Source organism: Epinephelus moara, chromosome 16 (genome assembly GCF_006386435.1).
Source record: "Epinephelus moara isolate mb chromosome 16, YSFRI_EMoa_1.0, whole genome shotgun sequence".
NCBI classification, from domain to species: Eukaryota; Metazoa; Chordata; class Actinopteri; order Perciformes; family Serranidae; genus Epinephelus; species Epinephelus moara.
In genome coordinates, this window is record NC_065521.1 from 399,046 (window position 1) to 421,623 (window position 22,578).

A 22,578-nucleotide genomic window follows, 5' to 3' on the forward strand; every position below is an offset into this window, starting at 1 on the left:
TTTGTCAGGTAACGTTGTTACAACCTGTTACTAACCTAACCTGTTACATTGAGCGATAGGCCTACACTAGAAGGATACAGTGGAAAACATAGCTAGATTATCATACCCTGTGTGTAACTAATTACGTGCCTTACCCTTATTGATCCCGTAGTTGAAATTGTCTAGGAGCAGGAGCACGGATGCAAAATACATCCATGAGCAGGAGTCACCATGGAGATTTTGAAGCATCTCGTCTCCTCGTTCAGGAAAAAAAATACCACGAAAAACAGAAAAAATTACTCAGAAAAATAGGGCTTTTTTATTTGTCAAGTGAATGCAATACGCTTCCGTTTCCGTACAACACTCCAAAAGAGAATCTGAAACTAATTTGATAAATGAATTATCAAAGTTTTAAATACATTTTAACAAAAAAACGAATTGTTTTGGGTGTTTGCAAGTCCTTTAAAAAATCTTAAAATGTCACAATTCCATTTTATAAATATTAGGCCTTAAAAGTCATTAAATAGATGTTTTTAAAAATGGTTAGTTTTAAGAAATAATTTTGCACACACAACCTTTGTTTTACAAAATACTTGCGGCCACGCTAGAATGCCAGTCGGACTCCAAATGCCCGCCAGTTCAGCTGTCTTCAGCAGTCTACCTAAAAGGTAATAGAGCACGCAGGCTAACATTACCTTTCTCTAAACACCTACTGGAGGTCACATCACCTCTGATTCCTGTTCAATTTAAGGATGAAGGAGCTCACTCAAACATACCAGTGATGCTCTGGACATGCTAATGTTTTCCTTCGACTTCTCATCGACATCAGTCACACTCTGGAGAGTGTCCCATCATCTGCTGGCTCAAACAAGCAGGAGAAACCTGAGCTTACTGTAGGATGCGTCAAAATTAGGGAGTGTCGTCAGCTGTTCTCCTTTCTTTCTATAGAGTTAGCTGCTAACTGCTACGTCCGTCTGGGCCGATAGTATAAACGTTAATATCACACCAGGGGATAAATAACATGAGGTTTTATTGAAAGAAATCAGAGTTTTGTCTCTTTGTAGTCACATGTTGCCTCTGCGGAGTGAAACCCTCCGACCTAATGTCAATAATTCAGCAGCTAAGAGAAGCGTCTTGTTTCCAGCCTGACGCTGATGAATTTTTGACATCATGTAATGGACTTTGAAAGAGGTTTCAAAAGGAGAAGTTTTGACCCCAACAGCAGAACAAGGAGCATATTAGTGTCTGTTCGGATCACTGCCGTATTCCGATGGAGGTCATCATCATCATCATCCTCATCAGCGAGGTGTAGGTGGATGCTGGCAGGATGCCGCTGTGACTCTTTGCAGTGTCGGGACACAGTGTCATCACCTCCTCACCGAGCCCCGAGGCTCGAGGAGGAGCAATGATGGAGGTGTTAGTCATCCAGCGCTGACCTCCTTCTCCTCCCTCCTCTTCCTCTCGACTCCAGCCTCTCCTCCTCGTCTTCCTCTCTTTCTGCCCCAGGGAGAAGTCTCATCCCTGTTGTTGTTTATTTAGTTGTCTGTTATTCTTTCTGCGGTCTCGTCTCTTCTCACTGCTAATTTCTCCTGAACAAGTCTCATTGAATATTTCGTTGTCGGCTAACGTTTGTTTTTCAGCAGGTGAAACTCCCTTTAGTGAATATAATTCAGTTGCTAACATGCTAACACTTTAGCATCTTATATCCTAATCATTATTGATTGGTGTCCTAAAAGGCTTCTCCGCTCAAATGTTTCAACTACGGCTCAGATTTAAATCATATTTACTCCTGTTCCTGCTCACCGGAGGATGACATTTTAAGATCTCCAGACTGTTTCTATCACGTTACCATCAGGTCAAACTCCTCAACAATTCGTTCTCTCTCCGCAGGCCCTGAACGGCTTCGTCCTGGTGGTGACAGCTGAGGGAATCATCTTCTTCTGCTCTCACACCATCCAGGATTACCTCGGCTTCCATCAGGTAAAACCCTCCTGTTCATTTTCAGGTATCTTCTTCTCCTCAGCTCTTTGGATCACGCTGCGTGTCCACCTTTAGCTCGGCTTGTTTCATCGAGGTTGGAACGATAACATCCCCTGAAAACAGCACAGAGACCAAGAGAGGAAACAGGAAATGACCCTAATTGACAGACTTCCTTAACACTTAACAATAAATAGGCAGGTCCTTTTTAGGCTGTAGAGGCTTTTTACTGTTGAGAGGACAATGAGGCTCATGACAGGCCGACCCTGAGAGCAGCAAGTGAACGCATCGTCCCGAGTGCCCCGAGGATTGAAACAAATGCACATATGGAGCGAGAGCTTTAATCCAATTGGCTTCACAACGAAGCGCCGCTGCCTGCGGTCTAATCTCATTTTGTAGAATGTGATTATCAAATTACCCAAAGTCTGTCTGTCTGTCTGACACACACTTACACACACACACAATCTAACCGCAGACACACTGAGCACAGATGCACACCTTTCCCCCTTTCAAGCGCACGCACAGGTGTAAACATCCCCTCTCACCCCTCATTTCCCTGTCCACCTGAGACGCGTCACCATGCATTTACCGAACAGACCCAAATCTGTGTTGAAGCCGCTGTCTCTGCTCACGTCGAGTGTTTGGAAACAAAACACACTGGGTGTCAGCGGCTGTTGTAACACCCATAGAACAAGACACAGGTGAGGAAGAGGAAGGGAAAGAACAGCCAGACAAAGGAAAGACACAGATGATGCTGCTCCTACTGGGATGCTTTGTAGCTTATCCACTGTTAGCTTAACACAACCTTTGTTTTAACAGGCAGCCTGCGTAAACCCCAACTACAATGAGAATATTAACTCCCCTTCTCATTCCTATGCTCAGAGGTATTTCACGCAACACTTCTGCCTGACAAAATTCCTCTCTGGTGACCTGTGTTTGACCCCTCCCACTCTGTGAGGGTGGTTCCACTCTGGTCGTCAGCCAGGTCATGCTGGGTCTGGACGGCAGATATCGGGGTCACGGCAGGTCTTTGGCTTTGTTTCAACTATTTGAATCAAATGTTGAGCGACACTTGATTTCTTTTGGCTCCGCTTCAAGGCCAACAGAATCAAGCGCACCCTTCGGGGGACCTGCTGACAGTGACGGCTTCAACAAAACATCTGCCCTAACTTGTGTGTCGTCTCATTTTCATTTTGATTTATCAGACTGTAAATTGTGTTTCCCTATCAGACTGACGTGATGCACCAGAGTGTGTTTGAGCTGATCCACACTGAAGACCAGCAGGAGTTCAGGAGCAACCTGCACTGGGCCCTCAACCCCCCTGCAGGCCTCGGCCCCCCAACAGATCCCTCACCAGGTCTGTAAACTGGAGACAGCTAGATTAAATTCACTGCTGTGTCTGTGATGTGCTTAGAAAGGGCTGAATAAACTTAGGCTACATCTGCACTAACATGTTTTTGTTTTAATATACACTTCATTCCCATGCTAACTGGTTAGCTAGATTTGCTAGCTAGCCTGTACTCAACAAGGCGAATCTTAGGATAGCGAAGGAATGACCCACCTTACTCCGCTTCTGATTGGCTGAACTTGACGTTCTTACCCTAACCCATCTCACTCCTCTTGTCTAACCTAACCTAACCAATCCAACCAATGAAGGAAACAAGTACTAGACAATCATAGGGAGTGTAAGGAACAAGGGCTAGACAATTATAGGGAGTGTAGGGAACAAGTACTAGACAATCATTGGGAGCGTAGGGAACAAGTACCAGACAATCATAGGGAGCGTAGGAAACAAGTAGTAGACAATCATAGGGAGCATAGGGAACAAGTAGTAGACAATCATAGGGAGCATAGGGAACAAGTACTAGACAATCATAGGGAGCATAGGGAACAAGGACTAGACAATTATAGGGAGTGTAGGGAACAAGTACTAGACAATCATTGGGAGCGTAGGGAACAAGTACCAGACAATCATAGGGAGTGTAGGGAACAAGTACTAGACAATCATAGGGAGAGTAGGGAACAAGTACCAGACAATCATAGGGAGCGTAGGGAACAAGTACCAGACAATCATAGGGAGCGTAGGGAACGAGTACTAGACAATCATAGGGAGCGAAGGGAACGAGTACTAGACAATCAGAGGGAGCGAAGGGAACGAGTACTAGACTATCATTGGGAGCGTAGGGAACGAGTACTAGACAATCATTGGGAGCGTAGGGAACGAGTACTAGACAATCATAGGGAGCGTAGGGAATGAGGACTAGACAATCATAGGGAGCGTAGGGAACGAGGACTAGACAATCATAGGGAGTGTAGGGAACGAGTACTAGACAATCATAGGGAGCGTAGGGAACGAGTACTAGACAATCATAGGGAGCGTAGGGAACGAGGACTAGACAATCATAGGGAGCGTAGGGAACAAGTACTAGACAATCATAGGGAGCGTAGGGAACAAGCACTAGACAATCATAGGGAGCGTAGGGAACAAGTAGCAGACAATCATAGGGAGCGTAGGGACCAAGTACCAGACAATCATAGGGAGCGTAGGGAACAAGTAGCAGACAATCAGAGGGAGCGTAGGGAACAAGTACCAGACAATCAGAGGGAGCGTAGGGAACAAGTACTAGACAATCAGAGGGAGTGTAGGGTGGGTCTTTCTGTCGCTATCTACTAGAGCGGAAGAGTGAGAAGGAAGTAGTAGTCAACCAAAAGAACTGACCACATTGTCAACACCACCAAAGTTGGTACAGTCATGCAGGCTCAGGCTCACTTAGCTGCCATTTTGTAGCAAAACAAAAGAAGAAGAAATCAAACAACATGGCCGACATCAGCAAATTGACTCAACTGGCAACACAAAACTGTCTGTAACTGTCTGTCCCCAAGGGTCCTCGTATCTGTACTGCGTTACAGGTGTCATGGCGAGTATAAAAAGCATAAACCTTAATAGTTGTTATTTATTGTCCTCAGATGGTGAGTCAGTGTCGACCTCTTCCTGCCTGGTGAGCTACAACCCCGACCAACTCCCGCCTGAAAACTCGTCCTTCCTGGAGAGAGGCTTCGTCTGCCGCTTCCGCTGTTTGTTGGATAACTCCTCCGGCTTCCTGGTAAGACTGATCAACAGATCAGATCAGATCAAACAAAGGCTTTGAAATATGTCCTTAAAAGGGGCTTAGATGAACCTGTTTGAATGATTCAGAGATATAGTTACTGATAGGCTGTTTCCCAGCCAATAAAGTGATAATAATGAGTCTATATTTGAGGCCTGTGGTGTTTTCAGGCCCATCGGTGCTGATGACAGTATGGCGTGCCACCTCAGAGTCCCTCAGGGATCAGAAGCCACCATTTACTCCTGTAATCCGCCTTAAGAGAGCCTCGGGGTCGTGGGGAAAAGGGCCTTAATCCTCCCACCGCCCACAGGAGACGAGAGCACAGGGGCGACTTGCTTAGTCAGGGTTGGTAGCTCCAGACCGGCCACTGCTACTTCCACTTAAGACAATTAGCTGCAGATGGAGAAAAACACCCTGCAGCTCAGTGGCAGCGAAAATTCCTTAAAGCTGCTGGGAAAACAGGGGCAGGAGCTCCCATGAGCAAGGCACTTCGGCAGCTTTTCAGTGCTGAATCGATGAGGTGATGGACAGAAAATTAATCATTTATCAAGCAAAATAAAAAATATAAAAACGCTGAACACATGAATGCACAGCACTGAGGTTAGGTTCACTTCTGTATAGCTTTGTCGCCTGAAAGCTCAACTCAAGGCTTCATCGTCTTGCTCAAGGAAACTCGGGTTTGAACCCACGTCTCTCTCCGTCCTCCCTCCCAGTGTGTTTGCGTGAGCATTAAGCCAGGTCTCTGCTTCTGTCTGCCGCTCGCTATGGCTTTTTTTTTTGTAATCCCTCCTGCTATTCAGGGCTAGATTCCTGACATCACGGCTGCAGGCCCTTAAACCCACCAAGGTCAATTAACCAGAGCTAACAGAGGAGGTGGGGGTCCTCACACGAGATGCCACAGGGTGAGCAGAGGACAGCAGACAGGAGAAAGTGTTCGCAGGGTTTTTTTCTTGGAGGTCTCTGTAAGGAAACCTTCTTAGTGTAGGTTGTATTTTCAGGAATACTTTCACCATCAGACACATTTAGATGAGCAGAAACACTTTCTCGTGTATAACATCTCGTCATTAAGCTGTGTTGTTCGCATTGACACCTATGGTTTGTCTAGAAAGAGTCCTGTGAGCCTGAGCTGGATGAAAAACAGTCATGCATGAAGTCTCAGTCACTTAAACACAGTTTTTAACCAGCGTACAGTGAGTCATGTGACCAGAGAGCAGCTGGAGGGTTTCTAGTAAGAGACACCAGTGGGCACAGTGTGTTTACAGTACTGAAGTGGTACTGCTCCGCACATTACCCAGCAGGATAAATAAGACTGATGGTGCTCGACAGGGAGAAAAGGAAACAGCACTCACTCCTCTGCCGCGGGACCTGACGCCGTCGTCTCCGAGGGAAAAGATCAAGAACCAGGAAATAGACTCACAGCTTTCTGTGTTCGTCTTATTTGTGATCTCAGGCGCTGAACATCCAGGGGCGGCTCAAGTTCCTCCACGGTCAGAGCCGGCAGCAGTGCGACAGCGAGGGGAGCACCCCGCCTCAGCTCGCCCTGTTCGCCATCGCCACGCCCCTACAGCCTCCGGCCATCTTGGAAATCAGGACCAGGAACATGATCTTCAGGACCAAACACAAGCTGGACTTCACACCCATGGCCTGCGATGCAAAGTACGCTCTCAAACACTGATGACGTGTTTAATTCAAAGTGTTTCCAGTTACTGAGTGTGTCTGTGCTCGTTTCCTGGATTTTCAGGGGTAAAATTGTTCTGGGCTACACCGAGGCGGAGCTGAGAGTTCGAGGTTCGGGTTACCAGTTCATCCACGCTGCCGACATGCTGTACTGCGCTGAGAATCATGTCCGAAGTAAGTCACAGCTGTTTGCTTTCTGTACGACTTACATCACAGTTCGTCAAAGCACGGCTGAGACTGGAGTTAGAATGTGGAGGAAGTGAAAAGGTCACACAGATCTCTAAAACAAGCTCCGCGAAGGTGCTGTTGGGCAAGGCAGCAAAGATTCAGCTTTATTATAAACACTTGCACCTGTTTTGACTGTTAAGAGTGATGTAATGAGATCAAGAGCTTGTGTACGTTGACCTCTGGCTCATGTTTGGCTCAACACTACATTAATAACACATGCAACAAACAAACGCTCTGTGCGCGTCTGCCGATGATGGGGGAAATCTCCAAGCGAGAGTCAAGTGTCCTACTTACCTCGTGTACCGGATGACCCGGTTAGTCGTAACCATGGCGCCCTCGACGCGCTGCTACCAGACACGCTCGCTCACAAAGACACACACTGTACGCATGTAGTCATGCAGACGGAAAGGGAAACACATGCATATGCATTTGGAAACATACAGCACAGAGACACATACATGCTCTGATGCACGCACAGATGGGAGGGCAGGTTTCCATACAGCACAGCAGAACCAGGACGCTGCTGGACCAGTTGGAGACGTTTCCTCCTGTCATCGGTTTGGTTCTGCTGAGAGACCGTTTGATAAAGCAACATTTCAGGTCACAGAGCTACAGTGTCTCTCCTCCGTCAGGACGAGGACAAGAGTTTGTCCACAGACATGAATATTGCAGTTCCCTCTAAAGGTCAGCGGCTTCTGGCTTTTACTGCTAAAAATATGCAGCGATGACTGAAACTCTGCAGATCCTAAAAACAACATGATGTTCCTGTATTTTACTCAGGATCCTCTGTATACATTTGCTTAGAAACGAGACGGCACAGAAACATGACCTGCACCACAATTACACACACCGACAGACACAAGACTGAGCAGGGGAGATGAGGGACCGCAGGTAGAAGGATGTGTGTGTGTGTGTGTGTGTGTGTGTGTGTGTGTGTGAGTGGGTCTTTTTAAGTGTGTGCAAACAAGACTTGTAACATGTGCATGTAGCCAAAGTGAACATCAGCATGTAGCCTCCATCGCAGCGGCACGCCCGACTGAGCAAATGCAGTGTGAGTGTGTGCACACTGCGGGGTGTACAGAGCGTAAACAGCAGTGACACGGAGCCTCTGATGTCTGGTCTGATGTGATTCCAGTGATAAAGACGGGCGAGAGCGGCCTCACCGTCTTCAGGCTGCTCACGAAGGACAACCGGTGGAAGTGGGTCCAGGCCAACGCCAGGCTCGTCTACAAGAACGGCAAGCCGGACTACATCATCGCCACCCAGAGGCCCTTGGTGTAAGTGCACGAGCGTTCCGGCTTGATTTTAGAGTCTTAGCTGATTCATCTGTTAATTTCTGCTCTGTAAAATGTTTCCTCACAGGGACGAGGAAGGAGGGGAGCACCTGAGGAAGAGATCGATGCACCTTCCCTTCACCTTCGCCACAGGAGAGGCGATGCTCTACCAGACCGGTTACCCGCTGCACGGCTTCCCCGATTCCTTCCAGGGCAAATCCAAAGGCAGCAAGTCCAAGAAAGGCAAACTGGACAAGAGCTCCTCAGGCAAATCCAAAGGCAGCAAGTCCAAGAAAGGCAAACTGGACAAGAGCTCCTCAGACGACCTGGACCCAAAGTCGCTGCTGGGAGCGCTGATGAGCCAGGATGAGTCCGTGTACGTCTGCCAGCCGGACACGGAGCCTAAGATGTCATACCACAGCAGCCTTTTTAGCGAGCAGCAAGGTGACGGTGACGGTTTTGGTGGTTTGTTAGGCGGTGACAGCTGGCAGATCCCGTCTAACGGGGACGCAGAGAGATGTAACAGCAAAGCATCAAGTTACGACCCACTGCTGGCCACTTTGGACTCCCTGTCTCTGGACGGAGACGAGACGTGCTCCAACAGCGAGCTCTTTAGCGCCCTGGAGAATCTCGGCCTGAACGCCGAGGACCTGGAGCTGCTGCTGCTGGACGAGAGGATGATCCAGGTGGAGCTGGGCCCCAACCACATCCCGACGCTTAACGACCTTCTCACCAATAACGAAATCCTCTCCTACATCCACGACTCGCTGGAGAGCGCGACAGAAGGAGGGGACAGAGGTGGATTTGGACCGCAGAACACAGACTCCGCCCAAAGTGTCTCCCAGCAGCCACAGACGTGCCCCCCACCCGCTGTCCCTCCACCTCTCCCCATCACCCAGCTGTCACAACAGATGCAGCAACACATCAGTGCAGGCGAGCTGGTGAAAACTCAGCCTGTCATTCAGTCTGTCTCCCAACCTGCGGACGCCAAGGTTTTAACTAACGGTCACTGGGTGGTGACGACAGGGAACCACCATCACCCCAACAACCACACCCACCATCACCCACATACTGTGCTCAAAGCCTCACAGCTGAACGGTGAACATAAACACCTTAACGCGCTCCTGGAGTCCAGTCAGCAGTGGCAGCTACAGCAGGACCAGCACCCGCTCCATCTCCAGTCCCATCAGCAGCTCAGCAGCCAGAGCGCTCCGCCACCCGCCTTCCAGAGTCAGCTCGGACTTACCACTAACAGATCTTACATCCCAAATGGACACGCAGCCTTTCCACCCAATGTGGAGGTCGGCCACGCAGGCTACAACCTCTCCAACGCACTGCACGTAGGTGCTGCTGCGCTGAACGGCGTGACCACACCGGACGTCTGTCACTACCAGAGTCGGCCGTACCAGCTGCACCAGAAACACCAGCAGCAGGTGCCACCATCCTGTTTGCCCCAGAGCTCTGCGCTGGAGTTGGAGCAGTTACTGGGTCTGTCGCAGCCACAGCACAGCCTGCCGTCGTTAGAGGCTTACAGCATGTTCAACACCACCACACAGGAACCCTCTCACAGCAAGGTAAGACGCCAGGAAGGGTCACTTTTCATTCAAGAAATATGGGTCAGAGTAAGAAGCTTGTTGAGTGAAATACAATTTCAAGGCCTCGGGCCTTCTGTCAATCAATATGCGAATTTCTAAATGTTAACGTCATGGAGTTAAACCCAGGACAGCTTTTATTATCCTTCAGTAAGTCTCATTAAACACAGAGGTTGGAGGGTAATTTGCTTTTTATATGCCATCCCAGCATCATACTAGCACGTCCATTAGAAGGTGAGTCATGCTTTCCCTTCCTTCAACCGTCATCCCAACTCCCACTAAGACCTTCTGTCTTGTGTCAAGCCCGCTCTGTCTTCCTCTTCTCCTTCTTACCATCTTAAAAACGACTCTCGCTGCCAGCTCTCCTCAACGCTGTTTGTTCTGCGAGCCAAACTCTTGATCGTGGCCAACTGACGAGGCCCCGAGTCTGCGTCGCCCTCAAATATCAGAGAACATCAACAAACCGAGGGCTGCAGAATCCACGAGCCTTCAACCCCTGCGCTGTTCTCTTTCACTGTCATGAAAATGGATTTTTTTCCGAGTCAGCACACAGAGACCTCGGGCTGGCATGGAGCTCAGTGTAAACTGTGATGATGCGACCAGACATGCCATGTAAATAAGACGAGGGGGAGACGGGTCAGAGCAGCACAGTCTGAGAATAGACTGTCGCAGTAGAGTCTGTGCGAGTTAAGGGTTGTTCAGGAGGTTTTATTTGGGCTGTTTCTGCAGTTAATTAGTGTTTGTAATGTAGGCTGTAATGTATCAGCATCAAACACACAAGATATACTTTAATTTCCTTGTTGAATTTTGATAGTTGTTCAACCACATTCATCCAGTGCTCGAGTCATTTTTCATAAAGTAATATGACAAAACTTGAATAGAGCAGACCTGATCAAATAGAAGATAATGTGTGAAGATAAGTGATGGCGTCCTGAGCAGAGAATGAAGTCATGCTTCCTCTGTGTGTTGTTGTGGTGAGCCGGTCTGGCCATGCATGTACGTTCGGTGTGGCTTTTAAATGCCTGCGTATCATTCTGAGTCTCCTCTCTACATTCAGAGGATTTTGCAGGTCTGTGAACGCAGCACAGGCAAAGCTCACAGGGTGGATAATTGATGTGTTGATCCGTTCAGAGCTGATCAGAGAGGAGCAGCTGCTGCGAGTGAAAGCAAACTTTTAGATCCAGTAGAATAAATGGTGAAGTTTCACGAGCCCTTTTTAGATAGGAAGTGTGCAAATTTGCAGGAAAGCCCAATCAGTCTTCTTTCAGCATTGGCAGTATAAAAACAAAATCGGGGAGTGCAGCAAAATGCCGCCTACCTACTTTTGTTTATACAGAATGCGCCTTTTTCGGGGCAATGGGGGGCGTGAGCAAGTAACAAATGTGTAGCTCAGCGTGTGACGTAAACAGTGACGTGGGAGGGAAGCCGCGGCTGGTCAGTCCTTCGGTGATTCTCTCGTAAGTCTGCCCGTTCTTCACCGTCCCCGTCATCTGACGGTTAATGGCCTCTTCGTTTGCGAGGACAAGGATGGTGCACAATTCTTTGTCTCCCCAGTCTCCCTCCCGTTGCAGAAGGCGGCCTCGGTCTGTTTAAACTAAAAGGGTTCCACCAATATGTCTACCCTACGAGGCGGAAAATTGGGCACCTCGGATCAACTCGACAATCCGGCTCTGTGTGTCTAAACGCTCGCAACTTGCCGCCAAAACGGCCCAACATTCGCCGAAAATCTGGCAGTGTAAAAGGGGCTACAGTTAGTGCGCCCGATGTTCTGCTGCTCCATCCAAACGGTATAGATATTTCAGTAATGCTCCTGATGAACGGTCCAGCTCCGAACGTAGAAAACGCCATCTGGACTTTGGGAATTTGTGATGGGTTTAACACTTTTTGATTTTTCATGACCCAATGAAATGCTCATTCCCATAAAATAATCTGTAGATTAATAAGGACAGATAATAATTGTAGCTGGAGTCTTAATAAAATGTCAGCTACATTAAAAAGAACATTTAAGAACATCTGCTGTATAAGCAGTTTCAGATTTAATTGCAGGGATCTTGAAGCACAGTCAGACTCACCACAGCCAACATAAACTCAGATCCCAAAAACATTATTCGGGTCGGTTAATGAGACTGTATAATGTTCAGGGGAAGCAGGAATTTGTCTTTTAAGTCCAACAGAAACTTTTCCTAGTAATGACAGAGCAGCGAGGGTTGGGCAATGTCATCCGAAAAGACGCTAATCACTCCAAGTACAAAGACGCGCGTAGCTGGAGGTCCGGAGAAATTCCCATCATAAAACATAACGAGGTAATGGGACCTCGCCGATCAGCGCTGCCAAATTTAAGCAGGATTGAAACCAGGAATGTCTCCGCAGCACAAATGGCACCTCTGGTTTATTTTTCTGCCTCTGCAGAACAAGTGTGTATTGTTACCTCAGCTGGGGCTCGGACAAAGGCCGGTCAGCCTGCTGGTTAAACAAGCGAGATAAAAAGCTGGCATAATGAAGCTGAAGTGGTGTAAGGTCTGCTGTAGTTTGAATCTCACCTTGGCTTTGTCAGGAACGCAGGAACCCCCTCGTCCATTACGTCACATCGTCACTATATTTAATGAGTTGTGTACGTGTGAAAGGTTATCGAGGATCAGATGGTTGTTCCACAGCGGGGTAACAAAGGAGGTAAAATGAAACATGAGAGAGCGGGCCGTGGCGAGGAAACGAGGAGCAAAGAGGCAGGAGTGAGAAAAAGAGAGTACAATAATGAATAGAATAAGGTCGGCCCCAGAGATGGTCGACCCCGGCAGGCATCCATTCATCCCCGCCCCATTCAGCCTCCACTGTTATTCTTCAGGGTCAGTGGCTGTCGCTGAAAGAAAAATACTGGCAGGCTGGCCAGTCAAGCATGAGCAGTGCTGACCTACAATTTGACTGTCATCATTACCTAATGCTGTGAACGCAGGGCGGAGGGGGAGGCAGGCGATGTGCGCAGACTATTCTCAGCTCAGAGAGAGGAGAGCAGGGCTCCACTGGAATTTGCTTTACTCTCATTTTACAGACCGAAGGGACTAGAAAAGTGCAGCACAGCAGGAGGGAAATGTCTCCAAAAATTTTACTATATTTTATCTCCAAGTGCACGTCACACACTGAGCGAGCCGCCTCTTAATGACACTGTGGGCTAATGGGCATGTAGCCCAATCCCAATACCCCCTCTTGCCCACTCCCCCTTGGCCCTCGAAATGAAGCAACGAGGGGTAGGGGTGGAAATCTTTCCCTAGGAATTGGGACACCACTCACTACGTCACCACGTCGGTTACGTTCACGCATACGTAGCTATTTTAAACAGGAAGGTGCGAGCCATCTACATTTCCAACCGGCATCTACAATGGAGTCTGAGTCATCCTGCTTCGTTTCATGAACGACAGACGACGAAATGATATGTACGACAGGGGACTTCTGCTAGCTAGCTGCTAACTAGTTAACATTACGAGGTAGCATAGTTATACTAGCTGCCGTGTTATCGTAATGTGAAAAATCCGACAATTTTGCAGAACAGGACAGATGACAGACACCAGATAGTGTGAGCTAGCTAGCTAGCTAACAAGCAACCTGACGACAGTGACGTTAGCTAGCTGGCTAGCTTTCTGTCAGCCCCAATCTAGACATTGTGAATAGCAATAAAAAATTGTTATACCGTTCTCTACACAAATACACAGTTATTCGAAAACGTTTTTACAAAAGTTCCATGTTTATTTGTGAAATTATACGTACATGTATGAACTTTTTTCCTCGTCTCTTGCTCGGTGGTAGCCATGGCGACATCTACCCCTCACTGGCAAGTCGGCATCTGAAATCCCTCGCTCCGAAGGGCTAGTTTCATACCCACTACCCCTCGTTATGCCCCCTACCCCTACACGCAAAAAGGAATTGGGACACCACTACCCCTCACGGGAACGCGCAAATCTAGGGGTAGGGTAGGGCTAAGGGGGGGTATTGGGACGGGCCTAAAACTCCCACATGGTCCAGTCATATAGGTTTGGATTTATTTTGACTGGTCGACTATCGGGGTGCAGCCCTACTCATTACCATAGACTATAAAATAATGGACGTAGCTACTGTACTAGCAGACTTGTTTGGGGTGAACAGGGAACTTCCCTGCGCCACCATCGGGATAAAAGGACGCAGTAAACTCACTATCAACATGTTTGGACGCACCCTGTTGTTTCCCTAACGATGCTATTTTGTGAACAACAAATCCGTGTTTAAATCAGCAGGAGGTGAGCTAGCTAACGTTAGTTGTTAGCTGCTAACGAAGGTTGCCTTATGATGCATTCAAGCTCTTGTCAGTAAAAATGAGTAGGTAAATTATTGAAATAGATATTAGAGAGGGATTTATCGTATATAATAAAAAGGCGTCTGAAGCAAAAAAAGAGGTGTTTTTCATGTGAAAGGTTGTATTAAAGGTTGTTTCACAGATGTGTATGACAATAATTGATGCTCATTCAATGTCTTACAATGAAGATTTCTCTGTTTTACTGGCACAAAAATTATAAATAGCATATTAACAACAACAACAAAACATTAGCATCCCTACCATAAACTGTATAAAAATATAGTCGACATAAAAACAATAACGTTACCCACTGGTTTGTGGACCTGGGCCCCAAGTTTGGCGACCATATTAGAACGACAGATTGGACTGTGGAGGAGCGAGCAGTGCATCTGACCGTCACTTAAAGCTGCCGCACCCTTGATTATTCGTACCTTTAAGCCTTAGTAAAATATAAACGGGAGAGTTATATAAACAGTCAGCCCCCGTACAGTTGTCATAAATGTTTAAATTAGCTTTAGAGACCAAAACTGTTTTTGTACCAGACTGTAAACATGTTTATTGCAGCTGTAAAGTTGGACATGTTAACATGAAAGTCTATGGGGACTGACTCGCTCTTGGAGCCAGCCTCTAGTGGCCATTAGAGGAACTGCAGTTTATGGTACTTTCATTGTTTTGGTTGGTTTTTTAAAGACTTTTTTAACCTTCCAAAGGAAAATTCCCAACCACATATTTAAAAATGACCTTGTCTGTAGTGTGAATGTGTTCAAGTATCATTAATTTCATGAGCAAAACAGCTAAAACAACAGCAGGAAAGCAGAAACTTGGGTTGCTGTGACACCTGAACTCCTTCAGCGCTCACTAATCTGTTAAGGATTACAGTCACTGTGATTTACACATCACAGCAGCTACAGACTGCAGGGTGTTGTCTCTTCATGCCTCCTCTAATGTCCGTCCGTCCTTCCCTCCATCACTCGTCCTCCTTGTGTCAGGGCGTCTCTCGGGACTCCAGGGCTGCCCGCTCAACAGTGCTAACTGCCTGACCTGCTTCTGTGGTCGAGGTCAATGTGACTCCATTACTACTGTACACAGAAAACACAGCTGATGTCTTGTGATATATTCAACTTAAATTAATAAAAAGATAAATGTGTTGTTTTCACAAGCGGCTGCTAAAATGTCATTGTTGTTTTGCAGCTGGAGAACGGCTGCCTCCTCAGTGCCACCAACGCAGCGTACATCAGGACGTGTCTGATGCCTAATGGAAACGGAGTGGCGACAGGCGATATCCCCGATGGACTCCCCGCCCTGCAGGACCCCCAGAAATCTGGATTTTTCCTCTGAAAGGATGACGGCAGAGTGTCAGAGGAGAAGAGAAGAGAAGGTACAGAAGAGGCTCAGAAAGGACTTTGCACTCGTGCTACTCTGAGCACCAACCAGGAAAGACGTTTTATATCTGTCACGCATTTTAGTGTTGCTAGCCGCGCGCTCACTGAACGTTTCATTTTCATGTTTGGATAAGATTTGTGCTCTTTGTTGCCAGTCAGGTGTTTCCAGGTTTCTGGAGCATGAGCCTGACAGGAGCGTCGCTCTCTGACCTGTATATACACCGGAGAGACACTCAGCGAGGCCGCTCACTTTATTAAACCGGGCTCTTTTTATCTGGTGCTCAGATAAGTTATAAAAGAACGAGGAGTTCCTGTTGCGTTGGATCACTAAAACTGTTTAACAGAGATAAACTCAGCTCAGACAATCAGTACCTTAGCTAAGGATGCACGATTAGAGGACAATTTGTGCTAACGTTAAATATTGCGATGACAATATTACTCGTGATGAATTAACAGATGTTAAAGTGTACTCTGCCAATACAAAGGAATAATAGTTACAGTTTAAAGTGCAGTTGCTGCTCTAAAACTCTCTTTCAACCGACTCCAAAAATGCCAGATTGAAATATCGCACTTATAATGACGATAATAAAAACAGTATCGTGTGCAGCCCCAATTTTAGCACCATATAATGTTGGAGCTGGGCTATTTAAAGTGCTGTCTACATATATACAGATATTTTTCTACGTTTTGGCCTCTTGTCCGCACACAAACACACTTGTCTTGTGTTGGTTGAACACTCAACGAAGGTCCAGAAGGATCGAAACATTGGTGTCACTAGTAAATTGTGAAGCTGAAGCTGTTCAAGACTCAACTGATATTTTCCAACGTTCCTGCGTCTGAGACAGGTGGATGTGCTGATACCTTTCTTCAAACTGAGAGTGGGATTGTTGTCAATGAAGGCTTTGCTTTGGCTTTGAGTGAGCTCCTTTGTCCTCACATCGAAGGGGAATAAACTGTCATGAAATCTACAGTCGAAGTTTTTAGCCTTTACACTTCACTACCTTTGCGATGAGGGGAGAATGTGGGAGTCATTTTTGCGTTCTCGTGTGTACAGCTATGTTTTGTAAATCAAAAGTTGTGTGGACAAAAGGCGAAAAAATATCTGTATCCATGTAGACAGGGCCTTAATTGTCTCACCTTCGTAATGTGCGTCCTTCACATCACTGCTGACCATTTCCTAAAGCGTACTGTGCGTTTTAAGATTCCTACTAAGCAAGTAAATAAAGCTGCGTAAGATTGACAAGCTCCAGCATCTAAAAAGGTAGATTGTAATTGCTAAACCAACGACTGCCTGCAAACTAAGGAATATTCCACCTTAAAGCTCCAGTGGGTAAGATTAAGGGGGCTATATCTGCAGAAACTGAATATAATATAATAAGTATGTTTTCTTTAGTGTATAATCACGTGAAAATAAGAATTGTTGTGTATTCGTTAGCTTGAAATGAGCTGTTTATATCTACATAGGAAGCAGGTCTTTGCTTATGTGGATTGCCATGTTTCTACAGTAGCCCAGAATGGACAAACCAAACACTGGCTCCAGATAAGGCCACTCACGTTTTTGTGTAGGGCCCCTACCCCTAGATTTGCGCGTTCCCACGAGGGTTAGGGGTGTCCCAATTCCTTTTTGCGTGTAGGGGTAGGGGGCATAACGAGGGGTAGTGGGTATGAAACTAGCCCTTTGGAGCGAGAGATGCTGACTTGCCAGCGAGGGGTAGACGTCGCCATGGCTACCACCGAGCAAGAGACGGAGAAAAAAGTTCATACATGGCTAACGTTACCATCGTCAGGTTGCTTGTTAGCTAGCTAGCACTATCTGGCATTTGTCATCTGTCCTGTTCTGCAAAATTGTCGGATTTTTCACATTACGATAACACACCAGCTAGTATAACTATGCTGCCTCGTAATGTTAGCTGGTTAGCTAGCGAGCTAGCTAGCAGAAGTCCCCTGTCGTACATATCTTATTACTCTAATGGTATGTTAGTAGCAAGCATAATAGTAGCTAACGTTACTGTTACATTGTAGATGCCGGTTGGAAATGTAGATGGCTCGCGGCTTCCTGTTTAGGAAAGATTTCATATTTCGTAGGATCCATGCTAAAAATGTACGTACGGATAAAAGCCAAAAATATTGTGCGCCAAAAAATATTCAACAATTCCTACAATCAAACTTCCATCTCGCCATCTGTGTCACCAATGTCTTGTCTCCAGAATGTTCGTAAACGTGGGTCAAGTCTGTTTTTATAGATCACAACTTTTGCGTGGGAAGTGACGTACGCCTCGTTTGTGCGTACGCAATGTCTATAAGGTTTTAGCTGGTCGCAATCTGTAAATCCGTCTAAATCTTACACACTTGTCCGTTAAAAAAACGATGGTATGCTTTTAAAAAATGGTCTGCAGTGATACGTAAAGACTTGATTTGCAGTTAACGGGCTGCAATGAAGCCTCCAGTGGAGATTTTATAACGTCTCTACAATGTTTAGATTGAGAACATTCGTGTGTGATGAAATAACAGTCACAAACTTTGTATAATAACAAGCTGCTTTCACTGGTGTGTGCGCACCATTCAACATGTCTGCTGGTAACCTGCTTGTGTTTCCTCATACAGGAATGTTAATCATGTGGAGAGGGAATGTTAAAGACATTCAGACAAACAGCCACGAGATTCGGACCGAACACACCAACAGATTATTTAGACGTCAGTGTTTGTAGTTGTAGCCGACCTGTAGGGTTCGTAGATGTCGTTCGTCCTGGTGCTTTAAATGTCGACAAAACAGCATTTCATTCTTATATAGTTGAGATGAGATTCAAACAGGTGGCGAAGGGTTGAAATCAGAAAGTTTTTATTTATTGCCGTACAGAAACCATGTTGCGTCCGTGGCTGCGGCGTCACCGCGTTTATCCTAATGCTGCATTCTAGCCTATTTGAGGTTTACAATGATGTTGTGCACTTACATGTATATTAGCGGCAGAATCAGAGGATCTGATTTGTCCGTCAGTGGCACTGAACTCAAACCTAAAAAAAAAGCATTTTTGTTTCCTGACCGGAGACAGTGTGAAAATCTCCCGTTAATGCCTTGTCTCGGCGGCCTTGGGCCAGTCAGACTCCCGCTTACTTTCTCCTGCAGTCGTGTCGCGTGGGAAACGCTGAGTGCACTCACATGCACACAGTAATCCATTAAGGACCTAATTGTAAATAATAGATTACAACTGAAGGCCGAAGAGGAAGCGCATGGACGTATTTCTGGAGTTTTTGTTTTCCTGTGGTCACAAATGATTGAGAGAATATATGCACTTACTAAAATGTAGGAAACAGTCTCTTCTTTTTTTAACTTTCATCTCTGGTCATTATGTTCATGTGTGGAAACCAATTTAAAGTGAAGATCAGAGGCAAAGTGAAAGTGCTCCCTGATCTGTAGCATCAGCTGGAGACTCAAACCAAACCATGCTAGCCAGACCAGGCTAAACAGAGCTAACAGACGGACACAAGCTGAGACAGAGAGTTGTGTCCTTCCTTTGCAGTGTAGACTTTCCCTACAGGACTGGGAAATGCTCACATACAGAGATGATGTGTTTCAACTTCTGTTAAAGGGTAAGTTTGGTATTTTTCTACCTCTATTTTCCAATGTGACGAATGGGAACAGCAGTTTTTGAAATTGGTCCATTACAGGCTGCAATATAACCACTCATGTTTGCACCGTCAATGTACGTCCACTAAAAGGCTCAGATTGTTATTCTAAGTGTCTGACATCTAGGGCTGTCCCAAACAATAATTTTTCTAACGATTAATCTAGCGATTATTTTTTCGATTAATCGACTAATCTAACAGTTCATTTTTCAATTAGTTTAACGATTATTTTTTCAATTATCGATTATTTTTCCATTATTTGATTAATGAGGCAATTTAAACAATATTAATTCCAAAACATTTCTTATTAACATTAACATTTATTGAAACATCAGTGTTTCCCCTACGATTATATTAGCCCGCCCCCCTTGAAGGTCAAGTTAATTTTATTTAATTTTATATTCTACGTAAATAAAGTTAATTTTATTTAATTTTATATTCTACGTAAATACGTATTTACGTAGTCGATGATGTTGGCGCTAATAATTCACGTCAACGTATTTACGTAGTTGATCACGTCGAGGCTAATAATTCGCGTCGAAGTATTTATGTAGTCGATGACGTCAACGCTAATAATTCGCGTCGATGTACTTATGTAGTCGATGACGTCGACGCTAATAATTTGCGTCAACATATTTACGTAGTCGATGATGTCGATGCTAATAATTCGCGTCGATTTATTTACGTAGTCGATGACGTCGACGCTAATAATTCACGTCGACGTATTTACATAGTCGATGATGTCAACGCTAATAATTCGCGTCGATGTACTTATGTAGTCGATGACGTCGACGCTAATAATTTGCGTCGACGTATTTATGTAGTCGATGACGTTGACGCTAATAATTTGCGTCGACGTATTTACGTAGTCGACGACGTCAACGCTAATAATTTGTGTCGATGTATTTACATAGTCGATGACATCAACGCTAATAATTCGCATAGACGTATTTACGTAGTCGATGACGTTGACGCTAATAATTCGCATAGACGTATTTACGTAGTCGATCACGTCGACGCTAATAATTCGCGTCAAAGTATTTATGTAGTCGATGTCATCGACGCTAATAATTCTAATAGTACTAGCCCCTACCCCTTGACAGACTTTGCTATGTTTCGCAACCTCTCTTACCTTTTTTCAGTCAAATAAGTGTCAAAAAAGGTGAAATATTTAAACCTGTTTTCTTTATCGAACACAGAAACACAAACGTACACCTTCCTAATACGAGTTTCTCTCTTTTACCAATCTAAGACTGAAGCTAGCTCAATTTTCTGTTAGCTTATCGTAAAACACACTTTATTCAAACTCAAATCCATCGTAGTTATTCTTGTTAGCCATCTACGTAGTTCATCATTTCATAATGTTGTCAGAGACTTAGAATAACAGTCTGAGCCTGTCAGTGACAAGAACAAACTTTCAGTGGACGTAAATTGACGGTGCAAACATGTTCGGAGTGGTTATATTGCAGCCTGTTTTGTCTCTATTATTACTCTATTAAAACATGGGACAACAGGGTGCAGGTTGAAAAATCCCAAACTTACCGTTTAACCCACAACATGTAGGGTCTGAAAGTGTCCTACTTCAGTCGTAGCATCAAACCAGACACTGTAACAAACACCAGTGCACACGCTGAGACTTTATTCAGCTGTCCTGAGGACAGTTTAGTGTCTTTGTTGTCTTTGTTTTTGTTTGAATGTCACACAGTCAAACAAACTCGTCACCAGACTTCCTCTAAACAGTAAAACGAAACTGGATTCCTTCTTGAGTCGTCACCTGGACACGAAAGCTCGTGCTGCGTTCACGTCACGTCAGATAAGCTGTGAATAACAGAAGCAGCTTCTTTACTGGAGATTATGTTGAAGAAAATGATTTAATGTCTGAATATCAAGAGATGTGATTTCTAATTTTTAATTTAGTGTAAAATCAAAATAATCAGGTCTGACGTGACGTGAACGCAGCGTCACTCACTTCTTAAAGGCGTAAAAACGACAGGCTGGACAGCATTTAGCATTTAGCACCGCCTCCAAAACCAAATGAGAAACATGTGAACACACGTGTGTCTGCAGTCGCTCCATCGTTGAATGTCTTGTGTAAACCGTAACGGAAAAACATGAAGCTTTTATTTCACTACAAAAAAGGTGCTTCGAAGTGCTCTGTGGATTTCGGTAGTGTTAGCTGATGACGAACGTCACAACGACAAAATGCATTTACAGATTTTTGCCTCTTTTTGTTTTTGTAAACTGACTTTTGGTATAAAACAGAATATTTAAACCAGTTGTGAGATCAAATGCTGTATGAAAGATTATAAAATGGCAACCATATTCCAAGGCGCTTTAAAAACATTAAAAAAAAAAGGTTGTGTGTATATAACTGTGTTTTTTATGGCGTTGTTGCAAGCACTACTTTACAATCACTGCTCTTACAAACTCTTTCTCCAGCACTGAAAGTAGTCTTGTAGAAGAAAAGCATTTTATGACTCCATGTTGTGTGAATATTGTTCCCAAGAGTCGTGTGTTTTATCTTTGTGTCATGTTCGTCACTTGAGCTCAAAAGAAAAAACAATGCCATAACGGTAAGATGTCCATCGTCCGAACACTTGAGCTACATTTTACATGAACGTCTTTTTTTAATCCACTTTGTCCACCAGTGTTTTATATTTTCATTGTGTTCATCAGTCGAACTCTGGAACCAAACTCTCTGTACGCTGTTTTCTCGTGGTTCTTTTTTTCTTGTTCTGTTTTTTAAAGCACACAGACTTTATTTTGCTACTTTTATCACTGAAGGTCGTAGCTGTCTTTTTAAAAATGCAGTCTGTCTTTGAGCCGTGTGTTGAAAATGTGCTCTTGGATCCTGGAAATAAAGGATTTTGTGCAATCACACTGGATCGTCTTCTCCGTCTGTGCTAACGTCTCCTGTGTCCTCTGCCTGTAGTTCCCTCACCTGAGCTGCTCACCTGTTCCCCAGTCAGCCCTTCAGGCAGAGTGCAGAGTAGCCAGCCTCTGACAGTCATGACAGGAGGGTTAGGTAAGAAACTCACTCAGATTTAACAACATGGCGCCCACTTCCTGTACAGATACTCTCACATTACAGCCAAACTGTGCACTCTTGCACTTTGCGGAGAGCCAAAACAAGTGTTAAAGTGCCCTCCTGGGAGCCAAAATGCACGCCAAGTGCCCTTTTTTTTCTTTTCGCCCCTGCCCTTCAAAAAGTCTGTGCACGCCACTGCCAATCAGTCTTCTTTCAGCATTGGCAGTATAAAAACAAAATCGGGGAGTGCAGCAAAATGCCGCCTACCTACTTTTGTTTATACAGAATGTGCCTTTTTCGGGGCAATGGGGGGCGTGAGCAAGTAACAAAACGTGTAGCTCAGCGTGTGACGTAAACAGTGACGTGGGAGGGAAGCTGCGGCTGGTCAG

The 22,578-nt window shown here is 45.4% G+C and overlaps 1 protein-coding gene across 6 annotated transcripts in view; it reads left to right on the forward strand.

The window, feature by feature from the left end:
* The window catches only part of LOC126402315 (aryl hydrocarbon receptor-like), a 38,599-nt gene that overhangs the window by 12,998 nt on the left and 3,023 nt on the right, over window positions 1-22,578 (forward strand). For 3 of the 6 annotated variants that reach the window (XM_050064199.1, XM_050064201.1, XM_050064197.1), the window contains 8 exons: window positions 1,870-1,959; window positions 3,187-3,313; window positions 4,924-5,060; window positions 6,514-6,719; window positions 6,805-6,914; window positions 8,104-8,245; window positions 8,331-9,816; window positions 15,347-16,087. In XM_050064199.1, coding sequence (XP_049920156.1) covers window positions 1,870-1,959; window positions 3,187-3,313; window positions 4,924-5,060; window positions 6,514-6,719; window positions 6,805-6,914; window positions 8,104-8,245; window positions 8,331-9,816; window positions 15,347-15,493 — 2,445 coding nt within the window. In that variant the 3' untranslated portion in view covers window positions 15,494-16,087. Of the gene's footprint in view, window positions 1-1,869; window positions 1,960-3,186; window positions 3,314-4,923; window positions 5,061-6,513; window positions 6,720-6,804; window positions 6,915-8,103; window positions 8,246-8,330; window positions 9,817-15,346; window positions 16,088-22,093; window positions 22,187-22,578 lie in introns of those variants that run through there. The other 3 variants (XM_050064200.1, XM_050064198.1, XR_007571171.1) reach the window with 2 other exon arrangements.